Raw genomic sequence first — 21,649 nt, forward strand, 5'->3', positions numbered from 1 at the left:
TTCACCAGCACCGTAAACCATGCTGATATTCACCAGCACCGTAAACCATGCTGATATTCACCAGCACCGTAAACCATGTTGATATTCACCAGCACCGTAAACCATGCTGATATTCACCAGCACCGTAAACCTGCTGATATTCACCAGCACCGTAAACCATGCTGATATTCACCAGCACCGTAAACCATGCTGATATTCACCAGCACCGTAAACCCGCTGATATTCACCAGCACCGTAAACCATGAGGAATGGATCAGAGAACATCTCACCATCGAGGCCATGGAAACGAGAGCGTTTCTTGCCAGGGTGTTGAAGGGGTTCCCGGCAATTGCCATGGCAACAGACTGATTGATGGGAGGGACGTTTTCGAGGTCGTCTTCAGGTCCGCCTGTCTTGTTTTTCCCACCACGTCCCTCAGAGACTATGGAGACAAGCAAGGGTCAAACATGCTAGTCAAAGCAAAAAGTTACCACAAAAGTGCTCCTATCAGTACTTTTCATAAGTGAAACAACCCCCTTGTGCTGTGTTTGTGTGTGTGTGTGTGTGTGTGTGTACCAGTGAAATCCAGGTTGTTGATGGAATCGATGATAATGCCCACCAGGGGGAGGTAGAGGGTGGCGACCTTGGACCTGACCTCAGGTTTAAGACAGCGGTGGTCCAGGTCGTGGGCACACAGCAGACTGTATGTGGCAGTGATGGCTCTCCTCTGGACCTTACCCCTACACACACACACACACACACACACACACACACACACACACACAGGTGAAAATTACAGTTCAGCAGTCTGGAGGCTTTGATGGCCTCCCTCTGTAGCTTTCCACACGCACTTGCTCGCACGCACGCACGCTTTGATAATTGTTAAATAATTAATAATTGGCTAATGATAACACAGCAGCAAACCATTAACCAGCGTATTAATACTGTGAAATCATCCGCATAGATTTCTTTTGTAAATGCTCATCATAAATCCCGCTTAATCATGCGGCACAAGAGACATTGATTCAAAGTTGTACTTGTGTGTACATGCACGCCAATGAATAATGAATTTCTGCCATGATCGCAATGTAATGTAGATGTCTCTTCATTGGTTGTAGGATATATGGGTCATCTAGTTATCAATACTCCAGCCATCTGACTTGACTTGTGTCACCTCAGCCCACCTCAGAACGATCCCAAAGGAAGTGTGTGTAACTGTGTGTGTGTGTGTGTGTGTGTGTGTGTGTGTGTGTGTGTGTGTGTGTGTGTGTGTGTGTGTGCGCGTACCCCTCTGACTCCATGTCCAGTGCAGCGCTGAGCTCTGTCAACAGTAGGCCTGTGAGGTAGTGCTGCTGCTTGAACTCCAGTGACAGCTCAAAAAGTCCCAGAATCCTCTGCTGCTCCTGGAAGCTACAAGTACCGGAACTTGTCTTTTGCGTGAAAAGACAGAGGGAAGGTCAGAGAATGGCATTACCATTTATGAACACTGCAGAACTCTCCCATATTTGGAACATTTTGAAAGAAAAACAAAAATGAATAGCCGATCTACCATCTCACAACGCCGCGCAGCGCAAGCCGATGTGAGCTGGTAGATCTGCTATTTTCAGCTAATGTTCCCGTCAGAAAATGAGGGTTCAAGTGGTTGAGGTAAAATCACACAAAGATCCCCACCGTAGTAACCCCGAGGACCCCCAGTCTGTTGAGATGTGGACACATTGAAGTGGTGTACAGTGACAGGTGAACTGACCTGCGAGGAGATGGATGGGTTTGGGGAGGCGGGGGCGGAGGCGGGGCTACTGAAGTACAGGCTCAGGTTGAGGTAGTGCTCGTGGCTGCACAGGATACGCAGGAACTCCAGACGCATGCTGATCAGTGTGGGCATGGGGACATTCTTAGCAGACATCTAGGAAACCAGAACATGCTGATCAGTGTGGGCATGGGGACATTCTTAGCAGACATCTAGGAACCAGAATATGGGTCTGGGGGGAATTTACAAATATATCCATTTTTGTTCCTACAATATAGATTATTATTATGACACATGTAACTCCACATTCCACTTCTGCCTCCCACATTACACAACATTTTAATAAATAAATAAAGCTAAAAACAAAGAACTAAACAATGATTGCACTACAATCAAAAAACAGATCCCAAAAGATAATTTTTCAACTGTAGAAGTAATGTCTTCTTGGAAGATTCAAGTCAATTTCTCAAAAGGAAGCCTGGAGCATTGTCTGATGACATCTGCAACTATGTGTATAGCTCGGAAGAGACCATTTATTTTATTGTATTTATCCTTCATTTGTCCAGGTGAGTCCCATTGAGATGGTTATCTCAATGGAGCCCTGGCCAAGTGAGCAACAAGCAGGGATTACAACACAACATACAATGCAAAAACAAAAGCACAACACAAATAAAGTAAAACAGCTGCAGACCTGAGTTTTTTTAATCTGAGGTAAACTTTTGAAACCCCCCAAAGCGACAAAGCGCTCCAGTTTAATGTCTTTCCGGAGCTGATTCCAAGACCATCATGGAGCGTGAAAACTAAAAGCAATCTTCCCAAATGTTGTGGACGGACAAGGGACGGTAAAAGGCTGCATGTTATGGGAGCGGATGTTATATGAACTTGTTTTTCAATTAAAAAATGTAAATAGCCAACATTTGCCCAATGGTGGCTTTATAAATGAAAATGTGCCAACCACTGTAAAAAGGGAACAGACCTTGGATGCACAGCTGCGGACATACTGGCAACGCCCCCCTTTCCCCACCCGGCAATTGTTTCCCAGTACATCATTCCAAAAGTTCATGATTCCCAGGCACTCCCTTAAGCAGTGAAACAATGTGCCTTTCTCACACTATATTTTACACATTGGTCTGTAGTATTGGCATCAAAACAATGGAGTAGAGATGGGGTAATATGTGTACACATAGTCCACTTGTACTGTAATAATTTAAATCTTGCATTGATTGTCTGAAATTGAGCTACATGACAAACTCCCTGCAATTCATCAACTGCTATGTCCATAATAAAATCAATACACCAAGCTAATCGTTTACTCTCTGAGGATTCCTCAGACATCCTAACAAATTAAATCAGATATTGTACCATTTTCTTTGGTATCTCCTTATCTGTAAGCCTTAAAGGCCAACAAAGTATATAGGGTTTAAGGCTTAAACCCTATATACTTTGTTGGCCGGGGTTCCCCAGGGTTCTCCTTTGTTCCCTCTACAGAAAATCTCGTTGACGTCATGTGTCATATTTTGAGGGCAAATCTTCAAAAGACATCATACATATCCATGATCTTGACAATATTTTCATCGCCAGGCCATGAGTAAGGAGTATGGGGTATTGTTACCCCATATAGTGCGAGACCAAATACTTCATATACAGTAGTGGAGGCCACAGATTCATAGGTTTTCACTGAAGTTCTGGAACTGTAAGGTATACTCTATGTATGGGATGAGACTCTTTTAACATAATAGACAGTATTAAACTATACTGTTCCGAAGAGGAACTTCTGAATCTATGTAGAAACAAGTAAATGACGTTTGGGTTTCTTAACCCCTTTTGGTGTTTTAAACATTATGTTATAATTTAGCTATTGAAAAATAGCAGATCTACAAGCTCATAGTGTGCCACCAAGTGGCGCGCTACGAGCTTGTAGGTCTGCTATTTTTGAAAAATCGTAAAAATGTGGAGCAAATCTTTGAATATATATTCATTCAAAGTGAATGTTTTTAACTCAGGTCTAAATGGGTTAAATTAACCTTTATCAATGTGCAACAAGTATGAGGACCAGGGCGTACCTGGTTGCAGTAGTTTCTGACCAGTTGGTAGACAAATCCCCGGTCCATGAGAGACATCAGGTCATAGAGGAAGAACGCCAGGCTTATGTTGACTTTCTCTGCCTGTTCCAGCTCCTGAAAAACCAACAAGAGGAATCAACAAACGGCAATCAATAATGTAATAAGGTGCATTACCGCATCCCCCCCAAAAACACGCAGGCATCAGCTCCACCAGTGCCTGTTGTACAACGCTCTCTGCAGGCATCAGCTCCACCAGTGCCTGTTGTACAACGCTCTCTGCAGGCATCAGCTCCACCAGTGCCTGTTGTACAACGCTCTCTGCAGGCATCAGCTCCACCAGTGCCTGTTGTACAACGCTCTCTGCAGGCATCAGCTCCACCAGTGCCTGTTGTACAACGCTCTCTGCAGGCATCAGCTCCACCAGTGCCTGTTGTACAACGCTCTCTGCAGGCAGTAACTGGATCATCTAGTCCAGTGGTTCCCAAACTTTTTAGTCTGTGACCCAAAAGAGGATCCAGCACCCAAACTAATGAAAATAGCAAGTAAAGTAAATTTGTGGAAGTTATTTTTACTCGCAACTCACAAAATAATCGGTTTAGGACCCACAATTTGGTCCTGACCTACTGTTTGGGACACAGTGATTTAGTCAACTCAGTTGACCGACCACACACAACACGCACGCACACGCGCGCACACACACACACACACACACACACACACACACACACACGCCAATCAGCAGGTGTCAATAGTGCAGTGAAAAGGACACAATCCCCTGCCGGCTTCCCGTCCTCAAACCCACAAATGCTGTGCTCTCTGGAGGAGGAGGAGGCAATCCTGGGCTAATGCCCCGGTGGGCGAGTGTTTAACCTCTACGCCTCGGAGGTCACCCCCAAGAGATCAGCTCTTTTGAATGAGTTTTTGGGCTAAAGTTTAGGATAAACACACTGCGATTTAAAAATAACATAGCAGTCATCAGGCATACCTTTTGTTGCTTGACCAGGATGGTTCCGATCTCAGCGGTAACCACGCTAACAATGGTGGTGACGTCGTCTTTGAAGCGGTCAGAGAAGCGACTCCTTCGAGGAATATTTTGCTTCTCCAGATGATTGACATGCTGAGCCATGCTTTTCACCTGTAGTGCGCGAGCGCACACACACACACACACACACACACACACACACACACACACACAACCACCTATTAATTCTAAAATGACAGAAATACAGTAATAGTGCATTACAGTAAAATTCAGAGTGTCCATTTATTAATTTGTAACCGTTATTAAATGAACAGTCAGGCCCATATAGATTAGAATACTGACCAACAGCTCAAAGAAGAACCAGGCATATTTATAGGCGTTCTCTCTGCAGACTCCTGTGCTGACCACCATCTGCAGGGCCAGCTCCTCATGGAACTGCTGCAAGAGACAGAACACAGACAGAAACACTCACTCAGGGCACATTGCTTCTAATGAAGGGTTGTTACCCTAACCCTAACTCAAGAGACAGAACACAGAAACACTCACTCAGGGCACATTGCTTCTAATGGAGGGTTGTTACCCTAACCCTAACTCAAGAGACAGAACACAGAGCCACTCACTCAGGGCACATTGCTTCTAATGGAGAGTTGTTACCCTAACCCTAACCCTAACTCAAGAGACAGAACACAGAGCCACTCACTCAGGGCACATTGCTTCTAATGGAGGGCTGTTACTCATTCAACCAACACAGATATTATGCGCATTCACTCAGAAGAATATCGGCTGAGCTATAAACAGGAGGATGAATGAAGGGAACTTTTGACATCAGACATTTATTCATTTACTTGTGAGTTTAATGTCACACTGCCCCCCTGTGGTAACTACTGGTAACAAAAGAAGAGATCAACTCATTTTGGGGAATCTCCTTTTATTCTAGGCATGTCATATAATAGCATATATTTTTCCAGACCAGGACCAGTGAGGCAGTGTAGATGAGACATCCAATGACACTGTTGTATAGTCTGAAAGAGGTTTGGGTTGTGTATGATGTAAGTCCAAACACTGGCAAGATATTTTGCTCCATTAATTAGGAACTCATCATCCAAAATACCAATATATAACATCACAAACACTAGTTAACCCTTCTGTTAAAGAAAAATGTCAACTTCACGTTTATTTAGACATTTCTGACTGGACCCAGATCTTTTTTGAGATGTTATTGGCAGGACCTGCATTGTACAAGAGAGCTGTTTTACCATGCAGTGACGATGACGAGGAGACTGTTTTAGACTGAATATAAATTTATAATCAACAGAGCAAGATATCGCGCCAATATCTGGAGTTACATCATGGTAACAAACTACACAAGTGAAAACTCTACCAAACTGTCATTGAACGTTTAAACCCTATATAATGAAATGGCCGCGGGTTCATGTTGTTTATAATAGATAGTATAAAAGATCTTTACCTTTCTGTTGGAGGGTCTGGTGCCTCCAGTGGAGCCCTGGTTGCTCGCATCAACATAGGTAGACATGCGGCAGCCTGGGTTATTATGACCCTGGAGACGAACACGGAAACACACAGGTTCCATCACATTGCTCAGTGTGAGTATGTGTTTGGCTTAAATGTATCAGTGCAAGACCAATTTAACAGTTCTTCTTTGAAGACACTACAAATTAATGTTTTGTTTAAATTCACAATTTAGGCATTCAGCAGACACTCTTGAATCCAGAGCTATTTACAGTAAGCGAGAACAAAAACATGGTGTTTGACTGTAGCTCATCTAGCCCATTTTGGGCAGGAACCTCTTTTGGTGTTAGCATTATGTTGCGCTTTAGCTATTGAAAAATAGCAGATCTACAAGCTCATAGTGCACCACCGAGTGGTGCGCTACAAGCTTGTAGGTCTGCTATTTAAAAGAAATCGAACATAGAAACGGACATAGAAACATAGCTTTTTCAGAAAACATTTTTTAAATCTGATCTCAGGTCAGAATGGGCTAGACCTGATGGTCATTGGTCCATCCATCCATGTATTAGTGCAAACATCGCAGGTATGTGCTGAGCTGTACCTTGGAGGCCAGGATGTTTTTGACCTCTGCATCCTCAGCAGAGGAGTGTGGAGCCGGGATGTCAGGGTTACTGCTGCTGCGCGCTCTGGACTGGAGCAGCATGTTGCCGACTGCAGACGCTGTAGCCCGGCTCATGGTGCTGCAGCGATTCTCTGCAGCTGGCAACGAACTGCCTGGACCTACATATACAGTAGGACCATGTGTATGTACGTACGGGAGCACGAACACACGCACGCGCACACACACACACACACACACACACACACACACACACACACACACACACACACACACACACACACACACACACACACACACACACACACACACACACACACACACACACACACACACACACACACACACACACACACACACACACACACACAGTAAGATATATTTTAATCAAAAATATAATTAATCAGGTTTTTTATTTTTTAGACCGAGAAGACTGGGAGTCAATGCTCTTTTAAATAAGGTACCTGCAAGCTGGATATCTCGCGGTGCGTCAGGCAGACGAAACACCCAGTAGAGGTAGGACGCTAGAAGGCCATTCCTGCCCTGCTGGTCTCTACTCAGCTCCAGGCTGTTATGGAGACTATTGACGACAGACACCACCGACTCAAAGGCTATCTGAGCCAAGTTGGCTGTTGTAAAAGCAAATGCAAAACAACATTAGAGGCTCCTACAATAATGTTGCAAAATGATGCAAAATGATATTATAATAAAGCTAATAAAAGGTGGCGTAAAGGCGAATTTGTTCCAATTTGTCAATATTCCAATGGAGGTTGAATTTAGCATTCCTTTGATTCCCTGGCCCGCCCAGACACATATCTCTAAAGCTTAATGTACTATTTCATCGCATAACAGTGTCACTCACTGAAAATAATTATACATTTTTCTAGGATTTTTTTTCGGTCATTGTTTGGGTTGAGCTACCAGCTCAACCCAAACAATGACCGAACAAAAAGCTACCAGCTACCAGCTCAACCCAACCCTTTATTTATTGATAGGACACGTGGAGATAGACAGGAAACAAGGAGAGAGAGACTGGCAGCAAAGGTCGTCGGGGCCGGGACTCGAACCCGCGACAGGCTGCCAGGCATGTGCCTATAATATATGTGGTATGCGCCTGGACCACTAGGCAAGCGTGTGCCCCGCCATATATGGACTATGAATGAGGTGTAACTCACCAGTCTGCCCTGCAATGACCATGGGCTGCATGATGAGGGTGAAGAGCTTATCCAGCACCAGGTGGAGGTAGAGCACCAACGGCTCCAGTCTGGAGGAGGAGAGGGAGATGATGCTGAGCTTCAGCTCCTGCTCCAGCTTGTTCTCTGCAATCTTCTCATCCCTGACCCGCAGGGGGAACGAGGCGCCGCCTTCCAAGGCGTGGCAGAGGGTGAAGAAACGCTCCAAGTGGTTGTCCTGGGAGCAGAGCGTGGAATGTTGTATTAGATATGCAATGGTGGTTATCGTGTACAAGACAGACAGATTCTGTAGTCATTATTTTCTTTTCAGTGTGTATTTGTGAGTGTGTGTGCGTGCGTGCGTCCATTTCTCACTTGTGCATGTACAGAGGACACAGCCTGAATCTCCAGGTTGAACAGTCCTTTATGACTCTCCATCCACTTAACTGGAGGGACTTGGGTGGGCATTTTCTACATGGGCAAAGAGATAAGATTTAATATACTAGTCGGCTCCGTTCCATAGCTGGTAATACTACAGTATATATATGCTATACACGTACTGTACATATATGGCTTGATGATAGAAATAAAAACAGAATGGATAAATGAGAGTCCAGTCCAGTGTTAGGACGCTGAATCGTACCTCAGGTGAGTGCAGTGAGTAGTTGGCAGGCAGCCGTTCCTGGGCGATGGGGAGACAGTACTGACCCGTCTGCAGGCGGTCACTGTTCAGTATGGGAAGCCACTGGGCGAGAGGCAGAGACAGTGGATAGCTCTCAGTATGTGTGTACTCACTGTACTGTATACATGGTGGATATTGTGATATGACACTACTGTATGGGATTTGGGATATTGTAATGGTGACATGGTTTGAATCACTTAAACCTTAATCACGTATGTGACAGTTTTCTGAAAAAGCTGTCAGTAAATGGGGGAATAAGTAATAGAACGACCAGATGTTAATTCTTGAGGCAAACCTTCATTTGACTCAGAGAGTGCACTCTTTGTGTTAACTTAACACTGAGGATGTTACTGTGTATATACTGTACCTGTAAGGGATGTGTGTATCCCTTCAGACACAACAAACAACCCAGTGTGTTCAGTCTCAGCAGACATAGCATTCAACCACTTATTAAGTAGTTAAAGTCTTAAGTCTTAAGCCCTATGTACTTAGTTTACCAGGTTCCCTCTGAGTTCTACAGTTGGTCTGCTCCTTTATCCCCTCTACACACAATCTCTTTGCTGAGAATAGACCATCTATAAGCTCACAGTCACAGTGCTTGGCGGTGTGAGTTTAGTAGTCATTCTACAGCATGTCGCTAACTGTTAACCACAGCCTAGCCTAGGGACTGTAGGCTTCATGCAGTTCAAAATGTGCTGCTTCTGTTGATTCTGAAATCAAATACATCACTGCATTTGGAGTGTGCCAAATTTTTTCCTTCTTTTTAAGATTGTTCCCGAAGATCAGCACCTCACCAAAGTGACCAAACCCTTGGGGAGTTACCGTTCCTGCTTCCAAAGGTGCTGCTTGCAAGGTAGTAGTAGTACGTACTACGTAGGGCTGTTATGATCATTTTTTGTTAAACTTTTTTTTTTTTTGCAAATAATTGCTTTTATCGATTTAATTGTGCTTTTGGCATAAGGATATATAAATAAATTAAAATATATTAAATAAAAATTACTATTCTGTTTGTATACTTTAAAATACCAAAAAATTATAAACATGACAAACAAACAAACAAAAATAAATATATATTTTTTGAAATTATGAGTGATTCTATACAAATTAATACATAAAAATAATTCTGACAATTATGCAAAATTAATTGCGTCTAAAATAATTGTGATCAGGCGGGTACGTAATAACTGTGACAGGCCTACTGTAGCTGCACACTGCACAGGGGGTCAGAACTCTTACTGAATATCCTATGAGCGTCTCACAGCTGCCACTCTGGTTCTGTTTCTGCTGACAGCTGATGTGATAGAAAGTGAACAGGAGGTGGTGTCTCTCGGTCAGTCGCGCGGGAAGGGCCACCTTCACTTCCTCGTAAAAGTCTGGGGACCTGGTGGGAGTGGGAAGAGGGAGAGAGACAGAGGGATGGAGGGAGAGAGAGCAGGGTGAATGGGTAGAGGAAGAGAGAGGAAGGGAGAAAGCGAGCAAGCAATCAAGAGATATAGTAAGAGAGAGAAAGAGAGAGAGAGAGAGAGAGAGAGAGAGAGAGAGAGAGAGAGAGAGAGAGAGAGAGAGAGAGAGAGAATTTTATGACACCATTATATGTAGCAACCTGTGATGTGGTTTATTAGTTTGAAAGCAGTATCGTCCACATACTTGTTGTGGTATGTCACAGGAGTGTACACCTCCCGCACAAACTCAGGACCGCTCGATTTCCCGAAAAATACCTTTGAATTGAGAGTGAAAAACAGGGTGTTTTTAATCCTTCAAATCAATTCAATTACACAAAGTGAATCTAATACAAAATGCATTAACCACTTAAACATTATGTTTGTTGTCAAAAATAGCCAAGCTACAAAAGCCAATCTTTTTCAATTAATTATTTTTCCTATAATGACATTCCTAATGACATTTGTCTGTGGGTTTTATGAACATCTGAATATTCAACCAATGAAAAGTAAGTTATTAACAAGGGCTTGTAACTAAATAATAACTTTACTGGATCCATTATTTTATATATACGTATATATTTCCTGAAAAGTAAAGTTGGACAGAAAAGGTGCAATGATATACTGTAAAGAAAATAGCTGATCTACAAGCTTGTAGACAGACTGATCAGTTCTGCTGTGGTATCAGCAGCATTTGGACTACAAGCTTATAGACAGACTGATCAGTTCTGCTGTGGTATCAGCAGCATTTGGAGTCCATGTGTGTTTCAGAGCTGCACTTACAGGCAGTGAGCAGCTGGAGTCCTCTCCACTCATGAACTGGAATTTAATGCTGATGTTCCGTGCCGACGTCAATCTGTTGACAAAGTTCAGCCTCTGAGGGTAGATGTAGAGCAGGTTCCTACAGAGAGAAGACAGGCGAGGAATCACACACCGTTTCTGTTCAATACACAATGTTATCTCAAGTCTTAAACACACTCCTTCAGACTGGAACAATCTACCTGTTCATATTCGGTCATTAACATATTTTCAATAGTTAAAACTATGCTGTCCTCTCACCTTCAGATTAACTGATTAATCCTGTTTTGACTCAGTCTCATTATAACAGATCTATTCTGTTCTATACAATGATTCACATTATGTGCTTTGTGTATTGTTGTTGTTGCTGTGGGGTGGCGGTGGTTCAGGGGTAGTGGCTGGATGGTAACTGCAAGGTTGCAGGTTCGAACCCGGGCTCCCCCAGAGTTAGTGTCGAAGTGTCCTTGAGCAAAACACTGAACTCCTAATTGCTCCTGTTGTGCTGGTTGGTGCCTTGCATGGTTTCCGCCGCCATCGGTGTATGAATGTGTGTGAATGGGTGAATGCGATGCACAATCTATGTAAAGCGCCTTGGATAAAGGCGCTATATAAATGCACCATTCACCATTGTTGTATGTTTGGTTTGGTCATCCTCCCTTGGTTGTTCTTGTTTGTTTTTAGTTTCTGTTCTGTTTTCTAAATGCATACAGTATATATGACAGCCAAACTCTGTCAATTCTTATGAAGACCACTGGAGGGCAACCTTGGCATAGTAAAATATCAGTCATGTAAGAGGAACAAGTTATCCAACCATAATAGTTTGAATGACTACCAGTAAGTGATAATTATTATCACTATACTATGTTGTTGACTGCTTGGGGTTTTAACACAACACTGGAAACCTGATATACAAGGGAGATGCAGAAACATCCACTAGCATGTCATTATCATTCACATGGCTTGTTTGCACATGGAGTCAAACAGGTTGAGTCGATATGTTTTTTTAACAATTACACTGTAAAAGCATGTACTTTAGTGTGTCTCTTCACAGTGCTCATCTATCAGACACTCTCATTGGCCTTGAATTACAGGGTGGACCAAAACTGTTGGTACGATGAGATGACGAGTGACACTAACTATTACTATCTCTAGTAGAAGTACATTGTCTGTAAAACACATGTCTTGTTTACACCTGAAGCTATTTGTATTTAAATACCTCCATGGTACATTACACTTTGATTAGGTTTAAGACCTTGGAAGAGCAGGGATACAAAGTACAATTTGTGCGTGTGATAATAATAATAACAACAACATCTTACATCTCTGAGGTGTGGAGTTAGCTGGAGAAGGCATAAGGAAGAGGTGTTTTGAAGGTTTGGAGGTTTGGGGCTTCTCTGAGAGTATTGGGGAGTGCATTCCGCAGCCAAATCAAAAGCTCCATCGCCCCAGTTACGTAATTGGTCCTGGGGACCTCGAGGACGTTGCCGTGTGTATATGTATATATATGGTATGTATAAATGTGTTGAACACAAACTCACCGGTAGATGTTGTGTGGTACCAACACCTCATTGGAGGGAAACTCCAGCACCTCTTTGATTGGTCGAATGTTCTTCTCAGCCACAGGGATCAGAGGGATGAGCTCTGAGGAGAGGCAGGCTGGTGGCATGTCATTGACTGGTGACATGTCCAGTTTTATGGTACCTGAACACCAGGAGAGAGGTCACACAACATTATTAGAACCATACAGAGCACAGTACACTTGGTAAAAATCGGAAAAGAAAAGGAATAGAGCTCCAGAGTTGAAACACAACCTGGTATGGTCTTGAATCTCCCTTTTGGAGTAGATGTCTTCTTAATTTCTGACAAGACCTTTAACAAGTCGTCATCACTCAAACGATCTCCCTCCTGAAAAAACAAAAGGTGTAAACTGTAAAGGGTGCAAGAAAGTAGACACAAATACAACTCAAACAACACTCAACCCTCAGTATTTGTCTTTCAATATAACAAATTACATATACATTGACGGTTGTCATTCTAAAGACTAATTAGTTGAACACAGTTTTGGTTGCACTGTTTTGGTTTGATTTCATTGAGTTCAACTTCACTCGTTACAGCCATTCTGCATTGCACCCAGTCCCAGTACAAGGGCATGTCTCATTATTGACAACAGGAATGTCAGCGCAGTCTAGGACACAAACGAAGAGTTGACGTCTGGTGCTGGTCACAGTCCCTCAGGAAAGAGGGAGAGTGAGACAGGGTGAGACACGCAGCAAAGGTCAGACTCTAAGCTCATGCCCAGACTGCTAGGCCATTTTGGGGGTCCTTTAAAGGTAAAGGTTTGAGAACCACTGATATAGAAACATACGCTTTTTAGAAAACCAACTGAAATTGTGGCTGCACAGACTTTTTTTTTGTATAATGTATGTATGTATATGTGGAATGCATGGCATGGTGGATGAAAACACATGAAAACATTATCCACATGTCTGCCTCTGTCTCTCTCGCATGAGTGGAATGTAGTATATCTGTTGTGTCTCAAGGAAACAATGACACTGGACATTTTACAAATTACTTGCCAGGTATGCAGGCAGGCAGTCACGCGTGTGTGTGTGTGTGTGTGTGTGTGTGTGTGTGTGTGTGTGTGTGTGCGTGTGTGTGTGTGCGCGCGTGCGCGCGTGCGTGCGTGCGTGCGTGCGTGCGTGCGTCAGAGTTGGCAAGTAGAGCAGAAACTGAACTGGCAGCAGAACAGGCCTTGATTTTTAGGTTCCACTTCAAAACTTCAAACTTCCTTTCAAACTAAATGTCCGTACACACCGGGAGCATTTGTGTCATGAGTGCATCCACACAGAATACGAATAATATGTGCTGAGTAATTGTATTTTTTGACACCAGATCGGTTTTTCACCATGAACAGAAGCGTATGAATGAGACATTACCAAATGAATAGGTTGCTGTGAAATGTTCCCATACATTATTTTCGGATGGTTTGTTCGTCACGCTCCCAGTGTGTTAAGGCCCATTAGTCTCACAAAGACATAATAATAATAATACAATAATTTAGTTATGTGTGTGTGATCAATCTTACCTGCTTAAATAAAGTGCTGATGGTGATGTTAGCAGGTTTGAAGGCAGAAACATTAAACGGTTGATCCTCGAGGCTGCTGAAACGCTCCGAGTTTCTCCTGGGAAGCTGTGCTCTCCTGTCCATACTGCTGGACTTACCTGCAAGTACAGGCACAAGAGACCAATTAAAAAACAGCTGTTAATTTTAGCCAATCCCTAAAATGATCTACATTATGTGCTCACTGAGAAGTATCACATTTGAGGCACAAATTAGATACTCTAGATATGCACACAGTCAGGCGCGCACAATTACAAAACGCGTACCTCGATAGCTGTCCGAGTCTGGGACATCTCGCTCCAGTGTGGCGGTGCTGATGACATCCATTATGTTGATGGTGGCCCAGGCGAAGGGCATGCGATAGCGACCCAACCTCTCACAGAACACCTCTGCCTGCTTTCGCAACTTCTCCAGCTTGTCCTTGTTCTGAGGACAAATAAATAAATGAACAAGATTAACCATTTCAACGTGACATACTTTGTTTACCGAAAAGGGTCGACGACAGAGTACAGCATCTTGCAATGGGTCTGGTCCACAAGATTAGATACACCACCAAGATACCCATGTACCTGTCTAAATACTTCCTTAATGTAAACGAAGTCCACACCCACAACACCAGAGGGAGTGCAACAAACCATGTACAACCCAGATTCGGCACAAACAAGGGACTAAATTCTTTTCGCTCCTATGCGACCAAAATGTGGAACGCCCTACCAACAGTCATTAAGACATGTGAATCCCTTGGCTCCTTCAAAACTGCTCTCAAAGGGCACCTACGGATGGCTGCAATTCGAAACTGGCCTCTGTAAAAGCTGAATTTTTATCTGGATTGTACTAGGTTTTTGTATGGACGTGGTGTTGGGTGCCTGCACATATGCACACATGGCATCAACGCATGGTGTTGTGTGCAGGCGCCCTACACTCTGTCTTTGTACTATGGATTGTACTATGTTTTTGTATGGACGTGGTGTTGGGTGCCTGCACATATGCACACATGGCATCAACGCATGGTGTTGTGTGCAGGCGCCCTACACTCTGTCTTTGTACTATGGATTGTACTATGTTTTTGTATGGACGTGGTGTTGGGTGCCTGCACATATGCACACATGGCATCAACGCATGGTGTTGTGTGCAGGCGCCCTACACTCTGTCTTTGTACTATGGATTGTACTATGTTTTTGTATGGACGTGGTGTTGGGTGCCTGCACATATGCACACATGGCATCAACGCATGGTGTTGTGTGCAGGCGCCCTACACTCTGTCTTTCGTTTTCTTTTCTTTTATCCCCCTGTTCCCCTCACTGTATATATATTTTTTTCCCTTTTCGCTTCCTATATGATGAATTCCTGTTCTGTTCTTTAACTACATAGAAGTGTCTATTTGTTTGTCTCTAAATGTTTTGATGAATTGAACAATGTGGACCCTGTTGTAAACAAGTGTAAGGCTTAATTGGGTCGTCCACTCACAGTTAAGAGTCTTTGTATTGAGTTTGTGCTTGAAATGTACTGTAATTCTGCAAACTGTTAATAAAGATTTCAATCAATCAATCAAAACCGGAGTGCCCCTTTAACACTTAGACTGTGTGTGTGGCCACAAGTGGTAATAGCATGCGCAGTGTCGGAATTGGGGAGATTAGTACTACTCAAGTACTCCATTGTAAGAAAAAGGCTAATGTTAGCATTAGCTCACGATAGCTATCTGTTTTCCGAGAAACGTTTATATATAAATTGCGATGCGATAAAATAATTTAAAAAAATCAGATCCGAACCTGAACAGCACAACGGACAGCGACGTAGTTTCGAAAAAAGAGCCAGAGAAGATCCTAATTATAACAGTAGTCTACGCATGCGTGAGCACGTTCCGTGCGTGGGGGGAGGGGGTGAGCAAGACATTGCCTAGCAACCGGCTCAGGGCAAAAAGTTGTTTTTTAGCTGTGCCGTTTCAGATCCACATAAAGCGATATAAAACGTATATACTCTATACACATCAATCACAGACAACAGATGGCTATTAAAAACGTACTGGAAAATAGATCTACAAAAGGAGACAGACAGACTAGACGGACAAACAGAGACATGATGAATGTAGAAGACTGTGGGTTGAAGGGGTCATTCAGGTCAGGTCATCCTCCTCAGAGTCAGAAGACAGCGTGGAAGCATGGACTCCCACGGAGTCCAGAGGTTAGAAGACAAAACTGGGATCTGGCATACGTAGACACACGCTGAGCAGCTATTTTCACTGAATGTTTGCCCCCCAGAATAGGGACGCTATGTGTGGTTAAAGTCAGAATTAAAATGTTGCCACGAGGCCAAGAGGTCAAGGTGCGTACCACATAGGCTCAAATGCCCGACAGAAAGTCTCCAATTCAACTCTTGGGCCAGACGGACCATTTGCTGCAGGTCACTACTGCTCTCTTTTACTCTCTAAAAGTAAAAAATATTTAGGACGACCGTTGAGCCGATTCTACTCTATGGCTCCGAGACATGGACACTTTCAAAGAAACAAGAGAAACAGTTGGATGGCACTTACACCCGCCTTCTAATGAGAGCGCAAAATCTGTCTTGGAAGAGCCACCCATCGACTGATCTAATATATGGCAACCTTCCCCGTGTTTCTTCACTAGTCCAATCCAGAAAAACACAGTTTGCCGGCCACTGCTACAGAGCCGACAATGAGGTTATATCTTCCCTTCTCAAAGCAGACCAGAGGTAGAAAACTGTCGTTCTCTGATGTCATCGCTATAGGGACACATGCATCAGTAAGCAGGAACTGGGGATGGTAATGAAGGACCTGGCGTGGCATTGTGAAATCCATGATCTCGACCAGGGTCGAAAAATGATGATGATGACTGCTGTATCCTGTCTATCTACACTCTCACCATCAATAAAGGCTCAGAGAAAGCCAGAAAAAGATTATAATGCGTTTCTTTTTTGTGTTTTAGATGTTGTCCAGAGGCTAGTAAATTACTTCAATATTTACAGTGTACCCACAGGATATGAAATGTAATTGGGGTGTGCTTTTGCATCGCAAGGTTAGAATACCTTTGTTGAATCATTCTCCCTCAGGGTTGTGTAGGGTTCAGCACAGTCACTGATCTCCCCTTGCTGAAGAACCTTTTCAATCTGCAATAAGGACAGCAAGAACATGATTCAACATGCCAGTTGAACACTTAAACACATGAACATACATGGCAGTTTGTCAGAGGAACAGTATGTAATGGATGTCTGTCGAGAAATGTATACACAGTAAAAATCCCTTTCATCTCAGAGAGTCTAATACAGAGAAATGTACTGTGTACAAGTCTGAGCGATGGCAACTAATACTTTTCAAAAGAAGTCTGAATATAGAGCGTCGCAGTCCCGCCCCCTTTCATGACGACACCAGGCCCAGGAAATGAATCCCAATGCATTTTTCCCATAGACATTTCAAAAGGTATTTATTTAAAGACGGTTACGCCGCGGACAAAGCCAACTCGAGTCGTGACAACTCATGACAACAAACACAATATTTTGGACCAAACAAATAATTACAAAGAAGAAAAACAACAAAAAAGTGTTGTAAACTGCCGTATTTTTCTTCTTTCTAGTTATTTGTTCGGCCCAAAAAATTGTGTTTGTTGTCATGATTTGTCACGACAAGAGTTGGCTTTGTCCGCGGCGTAAACGTCTTTAAATAAATACTTTATGAAATGTCTATAAGGAAAATGAACGGAGAATCATTTCCTGGGCCCTGGTAGGGGGCGGGACTGCGACGCTCTATAGCAGAGCAATTTTAGGTCAGTGAATACCATAGATGTACCTACTAGGACTGTCCTTAGTCAACAAATAGTAATGATGCATTTGTTGAATAATCAATTAGTTGTTTTATCTGCAAATGTGTAAACTTGTGTAGAGATTTTAAATAGGGTGCATTTTGCATCCCAAAATGCAGTTTATAGTTAAGGGACGCAATAAAACAACAACTTCTGCATCCACGGGATGCACTACTGTACTATACTGTACTGTTTATTCTAGTTTATTTTGCTAGCTTTAGTTATTTTAGTTATTTCTTCTTCTGTTTTCTACATGAATATAACCACATTATAACCATATAAAATGAAATGGGAGTTAAATGCTGCAATTTGTAAAAATGGCAAAATAGGACTCCTTACGTCATTGAAGTGGGACTCATAAAATGTCCCTGGGACTCATCTAAAAGACCATCCCTGCACCCCGGGACTCATTACATTGAAAACCTATTTACATCACTGCTTGTGTTTGCTGCACCCAGAGTTTAAAGAGATGTCCAAATTCTTCAATAAATAATGAATTTAGCATGGAAAAACTAAACTAACTAAACAAAGTCTTGGTCGTCTAAGACCAAACTGACCAATGAATCGATTATTGGGCTATGAATGTGGGCAGCCCTAGTAGCTACTGTACTACATACAGTAAGTGCTCTATGCTATTACCTTGATGACCAGGTAGATGTCTGGCGAGGGGTATGTGATGGAAAAGATGGCAGCCCTGGCCAGGGTCGAGAGGTCCACATTTGGGGTGTGGGCCTTCAAGGAACCCTTGAACTGGTCTGAGATCAGATCACAGTAGAAGTTCTCCGATATCTGGACAAAAGAGAGGAAAAAATACAATGTGTTAAAAGCACATACTGAATGTGGCTATTTACTACTTACAGTAATGCTGTGTATTTCTGCCATACATTTGTGAGCATAGGAGAAGACACAATTCTCCCAAAGTGGATATAAAATTCCATAACGGAATCCCCACTGTACCCAATGGAGGGGAAATTAATATCCACAATGTTACATGATGCTCATTTCATTTATTGAATAATCTCTACAGGAGCAAGCAGGGCTGTGTGTGTGGAATGCTATCCGCTCAGTCCGATCTGTTGTTCCTCCAGTTGCCTCCCTTGTGACCCCCAGGCTACGAACATGACCATATGCCCTGACCCCTCTCCTGTTGTGAGCGTCATGTGATCCTCTCCATTAAGCAGCCATTAATTCCTACCCCCCTCGTTCCTTTCTCCTCATCAGGCCCCTAGCTGTCCCCTCCTCTAACGTTCCATCATAAAACGCATTTGAAGGCCTGTTGGAAAGCCATAATGGTCTGAACTCCAAATGTATTCCCTGTGAAATGAACTAATATTATTTATTTAGGTTAGCCCTGTTGTCTAACATAACAATAAATGGCTCTTCTAGAGCTTCTAGATCTGCTACTTTCAAGAAAGTGGTTAATTAAGTATGTTGTAATTATCCAACTACTAATAACACTAACTGCTTACTATGGTCAGTTTGAGTAGCATTCATAGGGTCCTCAGAGTGACACCTCTCAGGAGATCACAGTAGAGTGGAGAAGTGAAGCATCACATTTTTAAATGCTTGTATTCACGAATATAGTTTGTTGCCGTCTGGTAAGTAAGCAAATGTTCTGTTTCTGTAGCGTGAGGCAGCTTGATGTACAAGTACACCTCCTGGACATGACGCTAATATGTCGGAGGAACTTACCCCAATCCAACCCTTGATGCCGAGTGCTAAGCAGAGAGGCATTGGGTCCCATTTTTCAGAGTCTTTGGCATGACCCGGCCAGGGATCAAACACTGACCTGACCAGTCTCAGGACGGACACTTTAACCACAACGCCACTGAGCTGGTTGTTGTCTGGTAATTGAAAACAACTGGCTAAACTCAAGGATATTCTCTTGACATTCAAACTCAGTTGTAAATGTCAAATAATCAATCAAACCTATAATAAAAGTGAAAACTGTAATAAAAAATAATAAATATCCAAGAGCCCACTAAATCAAAACAGTATACAGGCTCCAATGAATTACAATGAAGACTTCACAGGAGAAATTCAATCTTTTGTGTATTTCATGAGACATAACGCAGACCAGAATTTTCCATATCCATATCCATCGCAACATACTGTAGTGTAGACAACTCTTAGCTAGCTTGAAGTATTTCACTCCTTGCGAAATACATTTGGTCAGTATGGTCAGTTGATCAGAGGCAGCACTCGCGTTGATGCGCAAAATCCTCTGTATGCATGTACCCCATCTTGTACAAAAGCCCTGATGAGAGGTCCGGAAGGACAGGATTTATAACTGGAGAATTATATGGAATAATATGAACATCTGCAGCCGATTTCATGAATGTGAAACAACAAACAGTGCTTCTATAGTGAGCCATGGAGAAAGCAGAGAAGGGAAGCAGGAGGAGAGAGTGAGAATGGAAGGAAATTGGACAATATTATGACAGAAATGCGAAGGAGAAAACAGGATTCTAGATAAAAGGGCACAGAGGAGAGACTGAGAAACAAAGAGCAAGATACAGAGAGAAAAAAAACAATAAAATATGTTTCATATCCCCGCCTCATCAAGTCAGAATTGAGTAAACAAGCTGGAGAGTTTGTCCTCCACTGTGACAGAGATGCATTTCATAACTTCAACATCCTGTCTCTGATCCAATAAGCAGGAAGTTGTATTACCCTTCACAAGGACACAGCTGGGCACAACAACTAATTTAATGATGCTGCTACTGTTAAAGCCAATGTGACAAACACATTAGAGAGTTGGCTGGAGGACTGCAAATATCAAGGAGGTAAAGTGCACGCATCGGCACATGGAAATGTCTATTTTGAACCGCAACAGTCTGCCTACATGAAGTTGTAAAAAGACTATAATGTACAATGATGCTCAATATTGTATTTTACACCGTCTCCTACCAGACCATAATGTCCAACAATCCTGCAGTGGCTTTAGAAGCCAACCAGGAACTGTGCTGAATAGCAGACAAGGCCAGAGGCTAAAAGCCCATCTCATTTGAGAGATTCCCGAGCACTTAAGCACAAACTAAATCCTTCCAACCTATTCACCCCCCCAACGCCCCCCAAAAAGAAAACAACCTCTACAGCTGTGCAAATCCATAGCAAACATAGCAAAAATACTGTGGTCCAAAGATTTTGTCTGGGAAAGCAGTGTACACTGCTACCACAACATGAGTGGGTACGGTACTGAAAAGCACACAGAGCTTCCAGATGTCCTGCTGAGACCTAAGCCCTGTACATGATTACACTGATCCCAGTCACTGCCACAACAGAATGCCAAGCAACTAAGACAATGAAACCGCACCGATCTGTGGCATTACATTAATCTTAGATGTTTTATATAATATCGCAGGGACCTACAGTCACGTTGTTGGGCAACAGCTGTGCCCTCAACAGCGACGTTGTTTCTTACCTTCTTCTTCTCCTTCAGATCATACAAGGCCAGGGTATGGTTATGGGTATGGTTATGGGTATGGGTATGGCGTGGTTTCTTACCTTCTTCTTCTCCTTCAGATCATACAAGGCCAGGGTAGCAAATAGAGGCTCGATGTCAATCTCAAACCTATGAAAAGCAAAGAGGAAGAGTCAATTTAGAGACTTATTCTAACAATTGGATGAACAAATAGAGTAGATAATGTTGTTTTCATGCTATAATGCTCATTGAAAACTATTCTATTGTATTCTGTTGTATCTCTGCAGTGCAGAGAAATGTGGCGTTGAGAGGCAATGTGTGCACAAAATGATGAAATGAGT

At 42.9% G+C, this 21,649-nt stretch overlaps 1 protein-coding gene across 2 annotated transcripts in view; it reads right to left on the minus strand.

Annotated features, from left to right (window-relative positions):
- The window catches only part of dock8 (dedicator of cytokinesis 8), a 79,290-nt gene that overhangs the window by 31,866 nt on the left and 25,775 nt on the right, over window positions 1-21,649 (minus strand). For both annotated transcript variants that reach the window (XM_080766109.1, XM_080766110.1), the window contains 23 exons: window positions 21,392-21,458; window positions 18,524-18,673; window positions 17,115-17,195; window positions 14,339-14,498; window positions 14,037-14,173; window positions 12,763-12,856; window positions 12,490-12,652; window positions 10,937-11,054; window positions 10,362-10,432; window positions 9,951-10,095; window positions 8,676-8,777; window positions 8,408-8,503; window positions 8,036-8,270; window positions 7,325-7,489; window positions 6,843-7,021; window positions 6,240-6,329; window positions 5,114-5,209; window positions 4,775-4,924; window positions 3,790-3,903; window positions 1,727-1,882; window positions 1,267-1,409; window positions 556-719; window positions 270-421 (listed from right to left, as the gene is read on the minus strand). In XM_080766109.1, the coding sequence (XP_080622235.1) occupies window positions 270-421; window positions 556-719; window positions 1,267-1,409; window positions 1,727-1,882; window positions 3,790-3,903; window positions 4,775-4,924; window positions 5,114-5,209; window positions 6,240-6,329; window positions 6,843-7,021; window positions 7,325-7,489; window positions 8,036-8,270; window positions 8,408-8,503; window positions 8,676-8,777; window positions 9,951-10,095; window positions 10,362-10,432; window positions 10,937-11,054; window positions 12,490-12,652; window positions 12,763-12,856; window positions 14,037-14,173; window positions 14,339-14,498; window positions 17,115-17,195; window positions 18,524-18,673; window positions 21,392-21,458 (3,028 nt within the window). The remainder of the gene's footprint in view (window positions 1-269; window positions 422-555; window positions 720-1,266; window positions 1,410-1,726; window positions 1,883-3,789; window positions 3,904-4,774; window positions 4,925-5,113; window positions 5,210-6,239; window positions 6,330-6,842; window positions 7,022-7,324; window positions 7,490-8,035; window positions 8,271-8,407; window positions 8,504-8,675; window positions 8,778-9,950; window positions 10,096-10,361; window positions 10,433-10,936; window positions 11,055-12,489; window positions 12,653-12,762; window positions 12,857-14,036; window positions 14,174-14,338; window positions 14,499-17,114; window positions 17,196-18,523; window positions 18,674-21,391; window positions 21,459-21,649) is intronic.

This window comes from Protomyctophum bolini (assembly GCF_963924005.1).
Source record: "Protomyctophum bolini genome assembly, chromosome: 6".
NCBI lineage: Eukaryota > Metazoa > Chordata > Actinopteri > Myctophiformes > Myctophidae > Protomyctophum > Protomyctophum bolini.